The sequence below is a fragment of the Equus quagga genome, chromosome 15, assembly GCF_021613505.1.
Source record: "Equus quagga isolate Etosha38 chromosome 15, UCLA_HA_Equagga_1.0, whole genome shotgun sequence".
In the NCBI taxonomy this organism is placed as follows: Eukaryota; Metazoa; Chordata; class Mammalia; order Perissodactyla; family Equidae; genus Equus; species Equus quagga.
Genome location: NC_060281.1, coordinates 56,272,280 through 56,285,730, shown reverse-complemented (window position 1 = coordinate 56,285,730; position 13,451 = coordinate 56,272,280). Strand labels below are relative to the sequence as shown.

The following is a 13,451-nucleotide window of genomic DNA, read 5'->3' as shown; positions in this document are numbered from 1 at the left end:
ATAGTTGTATATTCTAGTTGTAAGTCCTTCTGGTTCTTCTATGTGAGCTGCCACCACAGCATGGCTACTGACAGACGAGTGGTGTGTTCTGTGCCCAGGAACCAAACCCGGGCCGCTGAAGCGGAGCGCACTGAACTTTAACCACTAGGCCATCAGGGCTGGCTCAAGACAAAACTCTTGCTGTCATGAAGTTTATATTTCAAAAGAGGGTGACTGGTGATGGAAGGACAAGGTAATTTCAGACAGTGGTAGGGGTCTGAAGGCGATGAGGGGGAGGGGATGTGAGTGCCTGCCTTGAGGAGGTAAGCAGGTCAGGCGAGGCTAAGTAACAGGCAGGGATGACGTGGGGCTGGACCTGGGCAGAGGGATTCACTGCCAGGGCCAGGGGCCAGAAGGAAGCAGAGGAAGGGTGAGAGACAGGTAAGGACCAGATCCCAGAGGGCCTGCAGGCAGCAGTGGAGTCTCCATGTTCCCCTAAGTACAGGGGAGGCCAGAGGGTTTCCAGCCGGGCAGGGCAGGGCAAGGGGGACAGCACTCAGTCCAGTGCCTGTATAAACCCAGCTGCAGATGCAGGTAGTTTACTAATTTTTAAAAATAACAGATGGGAAACTTGGGTCCCTTTAAAGGAAAAACGCTTTCAAGGATTTTCCAGCAATACTCGATCTTGATTTTCCTTGAATATGTAAAGTGGACAATACATTCAACTTTTAAAAACTGGCTCATTTTCTTTTTGAGCTACAGAAAAGCTGCTCACAAAGTTGATTATCATACTCATCGTAGGAGGCTCAGATAAATGTAAAATTGACATTTATTTCTTCCATTATAAAATATAAGCACATCACAAACGTTTTGAAAAGAAAAACAAATCCACCACCCTACCAGAACAACTGCTCTAGCATTTCTATTTCTTTTCAGACTTTGGACTAATCTGAAATTTATTTAATACTGAGTGTTTCAAGCATTGTAGAGAAGAAATAAAATGCTGGTTCTTACTGTCCTAATTAAATATTTTTTGCTTCTTCATTTTTTCCTTTCTGCAGAAAAGACTGAAAACATACATAGTTACAAAGACTAAATCTCCAAAGTTTGCACAGACTCTAATAAAAAATTACTTTTTCAATGAAGAACACATAATTCAGTTCTACTACTTACAATAAATCTTGACAAGAAGGAAATTCTAGGTACTACTGACTCATTGATACACAGATGAGGAACTTAAATAAAAACTGTATCTCTGCTTGCTGCAAATGTCTAAATGGTCCGAGTACGCAGTCTCTACAGTTGCTGGAACCCAACTCTCCAGACGTGTGTGAGGGGGAGGGAGGTGTCCCAGGACCATCGTCTGAAAAGTCAACTAGCTGACAGTCAAAGAGCACATGGAAAACTCATCTTAAATCATTTTTATTCGAAAATAAGACTTTGTTATTTGAAATGTCGAAATTTTATATGCAGAAAACATATGAAGCCTTTTTTTCCCCCCAAAGATTGGCACCTGAGCTAACAACTGTTGCCAATCTTCTTTTTTTTTTCCTGCTTTTTTCTCCCCCAATCCCCCCAGTACATAGTTGTATATTTTAGTTGTGGGTCCTTCTAGTTGTGGCATGTGGGACACCACCTCAGAGTGACCTAATGAGTGGTGCCATGTCCACGTCCAGGATCCGAACCCCGGGCCACAGTAGTGGAGTGCGCAAACTTAACCACTCGGCCATGGGGCCAGCCCCCATATGAAGCTTTTTACAGATTCCAGGGAAATATTAAGATCAATATTGTAGGGGTTTTTTCCCCATTCTTTTTTTGCTTAATCTTTTAGATTCACTCTGTGCTTCTCATCTTTAAAACCTTGCAGTAATATGCATTGGTGCTTTAGGAAATATTTTATATTGCACACAAATACTCTCAAGACCAGATTTAACTAAGGGATACGTAAATAAAAAAGAAGCATTTCACAGGACAGCAGTCTTGTTTGTGTGGTAGGTCAGACTGATGGAAATAACCAAGAAAAAAGGTGCTCTTGGGTTTACTAAACCGGAAAACTGATTTCCAGGAACCTATAATGTAGGAACACTTCTCAAAGCTGTACAAGAGTTTTATGGATTCATTACTCCCACTTTCATTAAACAGTCAGTCCTAAAAGATGGCCAGATAACATTCTCAGACAGTCAACACAGAAAATCTTATACTGAAGAAGCAAGTTTTGTCATAAATAACCTGATTAAAATACACTGCCAGAAATCATGTGTCAAGTTTGCAAGTTCTAGAATTAAAACAGCAAACCCAAGACTTCCTGCAGTGAATTAGGAAATATAAAAAGAACTCTGAACCAGAGGTATTTTGCCTATACTGAATGAATTCAGATTTCTTTAAAGTTCTTAAATTCCTTAGATTTTGAAATGGAGAGAACTGAAATTTAATTCATAGCAGAGCTAACATTAATAAGAATTTATTATCCAGCTATTCCATTGCTGGGTATTTATCCAAAGAACATGAAAACACGAATGCATAAAGATACCTGCACCCCTATGTTCATTGCAGCATTGTTCACAATAGCCAAGACCCGGAAGCAACCCAGGTGTCCATCAAGGATGAATGGATAAAGATGTGGTATTTATATACAATGGAATACTACTCAGCCATAAGAAATGATGAAATCCGGCCATTTGTGACAACATAGATGGAGCTTGAAGGTATTATGCTCAGTGAAATTAGTCAGAGGGAGAAAGTCAAATACCATATGATCTCACTCAGAAGTAGAAGTTATAAAAACAACAATCACATAGAGACAGAGATTGGATTGGTGGTTACCAGAGGGGAAGGGGGAGGGAGGAGGGCAAAAGGGGTGACTAGGCTCATGTGTGTGGAGATGGATTATAATTAGTCTTTGGATGGTGAACACGATGTAATCTACACAGGAATGGGAATACGATGTACACCTGAAATTTATATAATGTTATAAACCAAAGTTATGGCAACAAAAAGAAATTTAAAAAGATCGTTTTCAAAAGAAAATTTTTTTTAAATCACAGTAATCAATTAACATGTATCTCAAGAAGAAATTATAATAAAAACTACAAAATATTATAATAAAAATACTACAAAAAGAAGAATGAAAAAAGAATTGATTAAGTACTTATACGCGAATCACTGTCCATGTTGGACAAATTGGAGCCATGTTACTGAAGAATGACAAGAAGTTAGATTGAGGACGTTTACAGAGGGAAATAAACATCTGTGATGTGTTGGTTTAGGGTCACAATAAAAAATTTAAGTGAAAGCCAATCACAGAATGGCACTAAGAAAATAATTCAGGTCTAGAAAATTAGGATTGAGGTAATAAACACAGCTACCAGATGAAGCCAGAACTGCCCAGAGGCGAGCACAGAGGGAGGGCCAATGAGCCTGAGTTTGGGGTTAAAGGAAACATGAAGGAAGTGAGAGCAGGTCACAGGAGCTAAGGGCAATTTGGGGCTGGTGGCCAATGGGTTAAACGCACAAGTCAAGGCCCAAAACTGAGACAAAGGCGGCTGTCAAGCAGGGAGTCGTGAGATCCTGAGAGCAGGTTTTGGGGGGAAGAAGCTACACTGAAGGAAATTTAAAAGGCTGAAAGCCTGGTGAAGAAAATGAAGCCAAGAGCACAGGAGATATTTTGACAAAGAGGGAAAACCACCACCAAAACAGGAATGCAGCTGGAGGAGCAAGACAATCACGCACAAGACTTAAGACACGGAGGTTTCCACCCAGGTGGGCAAAAAAGGAAAGCCGCCAGAGATGCAGAGGACGAGAGGAAAGGAGGTGCAGGTCGGGAGCTAAGTCTCTCAAGAACCTGGAAGACAGGCCCTCGTGACAACAAGCAAGGCTCAGTAACAGCTCGAGTGCCTTGCGTAGACTGCAGTCGGCACAGTAAGGTCCTCTCTGCACAGACATGACTGAGACAGCGGGTGTACAGGGCTTCTCCTTGAAACCATCAGCCAGCGTGTGAAAAGCCCCTGTAGTGACCAGTGGGTCACCGAATCTTACCGGTGTTCCTGAAATGAGAGGACTTCTGGGAAGGGCTTCAGTATAAACTATATACGTTGTCCAGGTGGAATGCAACGGAGGAAAGTCAAGATACAACATTCTCACACCACCATCAGACTGAGCCCCGCCACCGTCTTCTCCGCAGACAGCATCAGGACAGCAGACGAAGTCTGCTCTACATCCTGCTTCCCACTTACTGGAGACAGAGTGCCATCAGCTTGTAGGGACAAATTGTTAAAATACATAACCAACATGTTTTAGCGGTGACAAGGTCACTCAATTATGCACAGGATAAGATACTAAATGCAAGACCTTAAAATATATGCAACTCTAGTAATAAACTGCCCAGGGGAGTTCAAGGGGACACAGTCCTGTTCTCATGTGTACTAAGGACCAGCTGCTTTAGACCTTCTACTACCGAGGATGATGGCAACGGGTCCTTCGAGAGCCACTGTCAAGACAGAGTAACGTCATGATAAATGTAGCCTGACTCTTGGCTGTGAGAAGATATTTACCTCAGAGAAAATGTCAAGCAAATCCTAAATCGTGCACCTAGAACACTAAGTCTGTTTTGTGCGTTAATATGAGTGTGCTCCCTGTCACAGTATTCATAGTATGCCTTCCTCCAACAAAGCCAGAGAACGCAGAAGCCCCCATGTGAAGAGCGGGGGCTGCTGGGCTCTGTGAGGCCGCTTCACCCTGGGTAACGGGGTTTGAGGGGGGCTGTGAGAACGCATGTGGAGAGCACAGAGCAGATGCTTGACACACATCTGCTCCATCCCAACACTATCCTCGACTGAAATATTTCTCATACTCCTTTCTAAAATGGCTTTAAAACTGGAGCACCTGCTTTGGTAACTGTGAGTAACACGGCTGATCAGACAAATGGATCTCTGAAAAAACATAAGACTGAGTTTCTTTGGGAGACTCCCAGTCCGAAGCTGAAAGAAATTCCGTGAGGAGTTTCAAGAACGTTTTGAACAGCAGTGGCATCCCTGAAAAACACGCAGCCTCTCCAAGAGTTCTGAAAAATGTAATTCTCAATCGGATGTGCAGGTTCTAACGGAGTTATTACAACAAAAGCTCCCCTGGGCAGCCCTATCGCTCTGGTTGGTTATTAAAGCCAGAGCTAGCCACATTACATGTCTATCTTAGACTTTTACTCTTTAGTTACACAAGAATCATGTTTAACTCTTCCTTCTCTTCAGTAGAATTTAACTGTCACCCCACATCGAAGGCCAGTAAGTACACACACACATACCCGTCTTGCTTCAAGGCTGTTACTAACCTACAGTGCTTTACAGCAGCACCAGCAGCCACTCACACGGCTCCCCAAGCGCCAGGCCATGTTCTGAGCACCTAACAACCCTAGGAGGCTGGCAGCCCCAGCTGAAGCCCAGGGAGGTTACAGAACTTGCCTCCAGCTAACGGGGAGCTGGGATTTGAACCCAGGTGGCCTGACAAAAGTCCATTCTATACCTCAGTTCTTTTTCCTCTGAGTAAGCCAGATTTAAGGAGGAATGTTATCATTTAATAACATTGTATTAGGTTAGGGTATGTAGGTAATAGAGTCAGACAATTTGAGATTGACACTTCAATATCTCTCAATTAAAAAAGAACACGAGTGGCCAGCCCGGTGGTGCAGCGGTTAAGTGCACACGTTCCGCTTCTCGGCGGCCCGGGGTTCACCAGTTCGGATCCCGGGTGCGGATATGGCACCGCTTGGCACACCATGCTGTGGTAGGCGTCCCACATATAAAGTAGAGGAAGATGGGCATGGATGTTAGCTTAGGGCCAGGCTTCCTCAGGAAAAAGAGGAGGACTGGCAGTAGTTAGCTCAGGGCTAATCTTCCTAAAAAAAAAACCCCAAAAAACAAAATAAGAACACGAACGGCTGGCCCTGTGGCCAAGTGGTTAAATTCATGTGCTCCAAGTCAGGGGTCTGGGGTTCGCCAGTTCAGATCCTGGGCACAGACCTACATACCACTCATCAACTCATGCTGTGGCAGCATCCCGTGTCGAAGAACTAGAATGACCCACAACCAGGATATACAACTATATGCTGGGGCTTTGGGGAGAAAAAAAAAGAGGAAGACTGGCAACAGATGTTAGCTGAGGGGCAATCTTCCTCACTCAAAAAAAAAAAAAGGCTTAAAAAAAAAAAAAAGAACATGACTCCAGGGATGAGCTGCCTTCTCAAGGTCACCACTGGTTACTGGGCAGAGCTAACTATATTCTAATCCCCAAGCTGGCACAGTGTAACACTTCTCTTTGTCCAACCTCAGAGAACCACCAGCGATCCTGGGTTCTCACGAGGAATACTTCTGAACACAGGCCCATGGAAGAACGGTGGAAGAAAATTGGCCCCATATTCTTGTTCGTTCTTTAAACACTTGCGATAGGTTTCCAGGTGATAACTGTGAACCAGAAGCTGGGGATAAAAAGAAAAAAAGACACTGGACTCACAGTCCAGCAGAGGGAGAAAGACCTGTCAGCAAGCTTAGAGACTGTCACAGGCAGTGTGACAGAAATCTATGTAAGGGACAACAGAGCAACAAAAAACGGCCTAGTCAATCATCTTTGGCTCTGATTTAGGGACTTTAAGTATGGGCTGTCCTTCCTGTGTTTTCTAGGAGATACTCAATTTTATTTTTAATGCTCCATTGTGCCTATTAGGGGAAATCTCTATTTGAACCAAAAGAAGAGAAGCCAGAAAACTAACCTGTAATCCCAGTCCTATCACTTCTCTGGTCGTACAGCCCACGGACAGGGCCTTTGCTCTCATCTCCAACAGAAGATCAATCTTTCAACCCTTTACAACTTGACAATCCAATCAAACTACGAAATGCATCTTGAAAATGCTTGTAAAAATGATGATTTTGTTAATCGGGGACATTTGAAGAGGTGTGTGTCATTAACAGAGATTACACAGGGTACTGTGGATAACTGAATTATCATATAGAAAATGAAGGGTCAAATTTCAAATAATCATATATATATATATACCACAAACATTAAGATAAATCTTATAACAGCAGAGAAGATTCTTTGGGGTTTTAGAGTGTTCTGGAGTTGAGGGGCATTTACACACTATTGTACAGTACACTAAAGTGATGTATACTATATACCCTTATATATATATATATATAGTATATTCAGTACTAAGGTTATCTGAACTTTCTGGTTGATTGATTCTGGAAAACCAAGCATTTATAAATGCTTGGTTCTATGAAATTTCCATCTTAAACAGGGTGGAGGGGAAAGACGGTGTGCGTTTCAGAATAAGACATCTCTGAAGCCATATTCAATATGTAACCTTGAGCAAGCTACTGAAACTCAGGAGGTCCTGTTTTTTCCATGAATAAAATGAGAAGAGCATCCGCTTAGGCTGAGTGGCGTTCCATCGCAGTGGGTTGTCGTGAAGGTTTCTGAGAGGATGAACGGAAAGGCCCAACAGCACACAGTGCATGGCTGATTTTAATAAATGACTTCCTTTCATACCGCCTTAAAAAAGGCAGCTAAACGGTACCCCAACCTTAGAGCCATATTCCTAAATAATTCCAAAATCTGAAAAAAGAAAAACTCCAGGACCTTCAGATTATATAATTACTGTAAAAGTCCCAGCCTTTTGTGTAAATGAAAAAGGATAAAATCATTACAAATACTAATTAGTAAAGTTCCTAAGAGTTCTAAAGAAAGTCTTACTTAGATGTTTGCAAGTCAGTTTTGTTCTTCCCTCCTTATATCCTCTAAGGATGATGTTTGTACATATCAGCTTAACAGCACAATCGAAATGTTCCACTTATACTACTAACAAGGGTCTTGTTTGTGTGTCACATTGCTCTTCACTAAGCTGGAGATACTAGTTCAAAGAAAAGTAGGATTTTATTTAATAAAATTAGAGCAAGCTTATTGATTGCACAGCTATAAATGATACTGTCCAAAACTGTGGTAGATTACTTCAAGTGTATCTGGGAATGTTTCTGAATTTAAGCTAACATCTAATTTTGGAACTAAAGACTGAAAAATCAAAGATGTAACCTATCAGAATCTTGGTGAGAGATAATGGGTATGGCTGAGTTCGTGGTTTAAAAAAAGATTACGTCACTATTTAAATGCACTAAATCATGTAAATTTTCCTTCATACCAAGGGTATGGATATCACTGTACCATAAAAGATAAATGCTATATGAGAGCCTTGCATATTATGTCATTTATCTAATTATTCTACCTCCAAAATAACACAAGTCATTAAATAAAAGTTTCAGTGTCACAGTACCAACATTTGCGTCTCCCCAACAGAGCCAAAGTACAACTCCAGGCTGATGCACTGCAAATACACCTTTAAGGCAATGGCTTTTTAACATTTTATTTTTTTTAAGATCTAAATTTGCCTTTTCTTCCTATCAAAGTCACTATTTTCTGAAGCTTATTTAAAATTAAAAACTTCACTAAAATCAAGTCCACGCTCCTTTCCTTCTGATTTCTATTTTCCTCAGGCTTCAGCCTTGGCGGTGTCATTTCCCTCGGCCCCCTCCTCGGACACCACGTTAGAGGGCAGGAATAGTCTCAAAGTCACTTACTGTGTAAGACCATGAAATGAATGATGAAGCTGCACAACCAAAGCAAGATCCATGCTTTATGAACACATTATTCTCACACATCTGAGTGACAGGTTGGATATACAAGATTCTCAGCTCATTTTACAGATTCTGAAACCAAGTTGCTCAAAACGTGAATTCTGAAACCATGGTTGGTGTAGCAAATGAATATATCAAAACAAAAACTTCATCCAAATATTTACATTTAAAAAAGACATTTAAAAAATAGGCTACTTATTAAGTGTGCTTGAACAAACCATGTGTGGAATTGAATTCCATTCATTATGGAGTTAGTTTCTGCTAAACACTTACTGATACTATAGAACACCCCTGGCATCTGAGGATTTAAGAGTTTTCAAGTGTTCCGAATCTATGCTAAAAAAATAAAACATGACAAATAAGTTCTGAAGCACTAATCTGAACCTCAGAAGGGGAAGGGGCTGGTATGTAAGGCAAATTACTTAGCAGTCACAAGGACTGGCACCTGTAACTCAGTGTGGCTTTGCCATTACCTAAATATCACCAGGTATTCAATACAATGCTCTATAGGTCATTTAAATTTCGTAATTACACCTCATTGCATTATGTTCTAGTAGTTTCACAAACTTGGACATTCACAAAAACGTTTGGAATATATTCCTTGAGAAAGTGGATGGTCTCCTATATTACATTAAACAAAAAACCATGCAGTTTCTTAGAGCTCATAGAGCTTTTCCAAAATAAACTACTGATCATACAGCCCAATTAAAAACTCAAACACTTTATATTACAGGTATAGAAAGTTTATAGTTCAGCAATGCCAATATAAATTTGACACCTTAGCCCCTACTTGCAAAGCGATTAACAACTATACAATAACTTCTATTTTATTATCATTGGCTTTGGCTCAGACGTTTAAATACTTAAACAACTTAGAAATATTTTTTGTTTGCCTATGTTTTGCTCTGCTGTTTTTGTGTGAGCATGGGTACGGGTGGGGTAAATTATAATGAAGACGGGTCAGTTCATTATAATGAAGACAGATCAGGAATTAAACAGCCACTTAAATTTCATTTACCCTTTCCTTACAAAATATATATGGGAGAATATGGCTTAAAGACAGACGGGAAAAGCCTCTTATCTGTTCACACTATTTTACTTCACCCTTCATCCAGTATGACAATAATGCCAAACTTAATTTACTACCTAGGGCCACAGTAACTCTCTAAGACAATTCTATGAAGTCCAATTTAATTTTGGTTCTGACGGCTTAACTGCTTAAAATTTTGGAAGTCTTCAGATTAACTTTAAAAAGGTTATATAACAATCAAAAATCCCCAAAAGATGAGATTAAAAAAACTGGTTAACCATTTAAAAAATACCCAACTCTCTTTTTTTTTTCTTTTACAGGTTAGGATCAGTTGGAGTCTCTCTCTCTCTTTATAAATTTACCTTCGGCTCAGTCTGTGACCAAAGCAACTTCTCTTAAGCAAGATGCTTCTATCTACTAAGGAGAGAAAAATGATCTCTTAAAACAAAAAAAAACTCAGTGGGTCTAAAATCATTCCAGAGCTATCCTTCAGGTCAGAAACAGAGCAATGATGGACAAAACAACTCAGTTTCCATAAATGTACCATTTTCTTTACGATAAAGAGTGGGATTGGTTTTATACAACAAGATCAGCAGAATTTTCATGTTTCACAATTTTGTTGCTCAAGAGATCCCCAAATTCCTTGAACTCATCTGGGAAGTTTTCTGAAGGTGCGCATCACAGTAAACAGCAGCAAGATACCAAAACAATTCTATTGCTAAAAAGCAGCTGTTCCAGCTTGTGCCTTTAGAATACTACTTATAAAACAGCAACAATAACAACAAAATGCTAATTTGTGCCATCAATTGGGATTTGAGCTATTCTAAGAAACAAATTGTTTTCTTTAAAACAGTTCAAGGCAGGACATCTATATCCTATCGGGCAAATACTGCGTTTTGGGGGAAAATATAAAAATGTCAAAAAGGAAGAGACAATTGCATCATATTTAGTATTCTAAAGGCATGTTTCAGGTAGTTCAACAATGATTCCGGTAAGACCAACTGCTCACATACATACACACGCACACACAGATTTTAATGGTTTAAAAAAAAACCAAATTTGTTACTTTAGAAAAACGAATGCAGTGCATTTTCAGCAATATTATCATCACAGACTCTGATTGCTCAGTCCACACATAAGGAGTAGTTGCCTTCTATGGTGATATGGCTTCTCTGCACTAATTCCCATCAGGCCGAAAAACATTAGGGCAGGTTAAGTAAAGACTGAATTGTTGCACAAAGGAACATTTACTCATCAGATCCCACTGATCGCTTCTGTGCCCGTTTCCTGGGCAACCTTCTTGGTGAAGCTTTATCTGGAAGAAAAGAGAAAGTTTTAACTTGCCTGACTATTATGAGTGCGTTGGATTCAAAAGACATTTAAAAAGCATTTTCCTTCAACTTTACCATTAAATTCAAAAAAAATGAACACAAATGCAAGGATACTATCTAATAATAAATGCCTCTTATCTAATTTAGGTTTTTAAACTAAGCTTTAAAATAATCCTTCAAGAGGTAACGGAATTAAAACGAAACTTTTTGCCATTAGGGTGAGAAAAGATCTAATCATGATTACTGTAATGTTGAAGCCACCCTGCAAAATTTTGAATGTACAACTTAACATGTTTATACATGCATAAGTAAACACTTTAGCAATAGTGTAAAAGATATGAAATTTGCAACTCAGACAAATTTATATTGGTTACAAATTAAAGACAGTATTTACAAATGCAACCATGCATTTGGCAAATTTTGGCAATTTCATAAATTTACCTGGTAGAAGCAGCAGGATAAAGGAAATTACATAGTATATCAATATTAAAACTATCTTACGCACATAAGCATTATCTTTTTTTTCTCTTTATCTTTTATGTTAGATTCTTAGTGGGGTCTATTAAATAAAAAATAAATTGGTGATGAGTTTCTTCTACTTCCACTCAGTAAGAAGAGTCATCTCTAAGCTTCTTTGAAAAGGGAAGGGCTGTCTTCTCTCTGACCATTGTCTTTTTCTTATTTTCTAGGAGCATTTTACATATTAGGAAGATAAGCTCTTTGTGGAGTAAGTTAAAAACTCTATTTTTCCCATTAAAAAAAAGTGAAGGGCTGGAAAAAGATGTTTTCAACAAAGTATGGGGTTCACTTGTAAGCATTTCATTAACAGGTATGAAAAAATCTGTCTAAAAGAGCTTAATTTTTACTTTCCAAAATTACTCGACCATACCTATATTTAAGAAATATATAAGTAAATGTTTGTCAAGAATATTTAGAAGCTAAGAATTCTTTTAAAAGAATCTGCTTAAGAGTTAATGACTGAAATATTACGACTGAGTCTACACATCACATGAAAAGTGACCTCGTGCTACTTTATTAAACAGCTTAGTAATGATGTGTGTCCAAAACTGAGCATAGAAGCATTTTTCTGATGAAGAAAGACTACAACTTTCATCAGATTTTCAAAAAGGTTAGATTAAGTACTGCTTTTACATAGTTGACCAATTTCTAAATAATTTTTTTAAAATAAACAATATGCTTAATATACTGATGATTCAAAAAGTACTTTGGAATCTAATAGGCTTTTATGTGAACACAGCTGTTACTATGCAGATGTGAAGTGGTGATTATTGATTTCCAACAATTTCAACCTGCTGAAGCAGGATTTTAAATATAGGAATACATGGAAAAGAGCCTTAGAGGACCTGTGATGCCTGTTTCAACACACAAGAATCTGACCCTGTCAGTAGGGCAGCCGATTCAGTTTACCTTAACAATGAGTCTAAAAAGCTTCATTACCTGTCTGTCTAGCACATCAACGTTAAGAAGCACACAAATGAGAAACAGAGTCGGAGAATATTGTGGAGTCATGGAGCTTTTGGGAAAGTGGCTCCATATACCTCGATAACCCAGAAAGCGCCATTTCATTTCAGCAAAGAACAGTAACTGAGATGTATACTAATGCTCTTCACCATCAAGAAAAACCCAATCTCCCACTTACCACCCTTCTCAAAACCCTAAAAAAACTTAAAAAAACACCTAAAAAAATCCAATAAATTATTTAAGGTCAAAATGTTTTAGCTTTCATGCATGTAGAAAATACAACATGAAAAAAGAAATCACTTAAGTGAAAAAACATTTAAGCATGATGTTTAAGGATGTTGAACAAATGAGGGAGATCTGAAAACGCCTATACTGCTCATTTAAAAGAAAGATGTTAAAGAAATTTATCTAATTGTAGTAAAATCATTAACTGTCTGCAACTTTTTTTCATTTTTAGAAGACGAAGGAAAAATGTTAACAGCAACTTTAGCCAGTCCCTGTTCCCTTTCTCGGACTGTATAATCTGTCTAATTTTCTATCTTACTTAGGGAGAGTAGTACTACATACATAGCTTTCAGAGGGATTTTTTTTTATTAATGAGCTATAAGTCAAAAGTTTTCTTATGGATCCCTGAGTTAACAAGAAAAGTCAAATTATATAAAAGATTTCATTCTTATAGTTTCTGACTAAGGTTTTCCTATGTATACACTTAAAAAACTAGTAATTAAGCAAAGATCCTATAATTTTCTATCAAAATTAGCTAGTCAGGGGGCTGGCTCTGTGGCTGAGTGGTTAAGTTCGCACGCTCTGCTGCGGCGGCCCAGGGTACGGATCCTGGGCGCGGACATGGCACCGCTCGTCAGGCCACGTTGAGGCGGCGTCCCACATCCCACAACTAGAAGGACCTGCAACTAACATACACAACTGTGTACAGGGAGGTTTGGGGAGATAAAG

The 13,451-nt window shown here is 39.1% G+C and overlaps 1 protein-coding gene across 1 annotated transcript in view; it reads right to left on the bottom strand.

The window, feature by feature from the left end:
- SSR1 (signal sequence receptor subunit 1) overlaps positions 1-13,451 on the bottom strand; it is a 42,822-nt gene that overhangs the window by 6,496 nt on the left and 22,875 nt on the right. Inside the window, exon 8 of the mRNA XM_046639645.1 lies at positions 10,936-10,999. Coding sequence (XP_046495601.1) covers positions 10,936-10,999 — 64 coding nt within the window. The remainder of the gene's footprint in view (positions 1-10,935; positions 11,000-13,451) is intronic.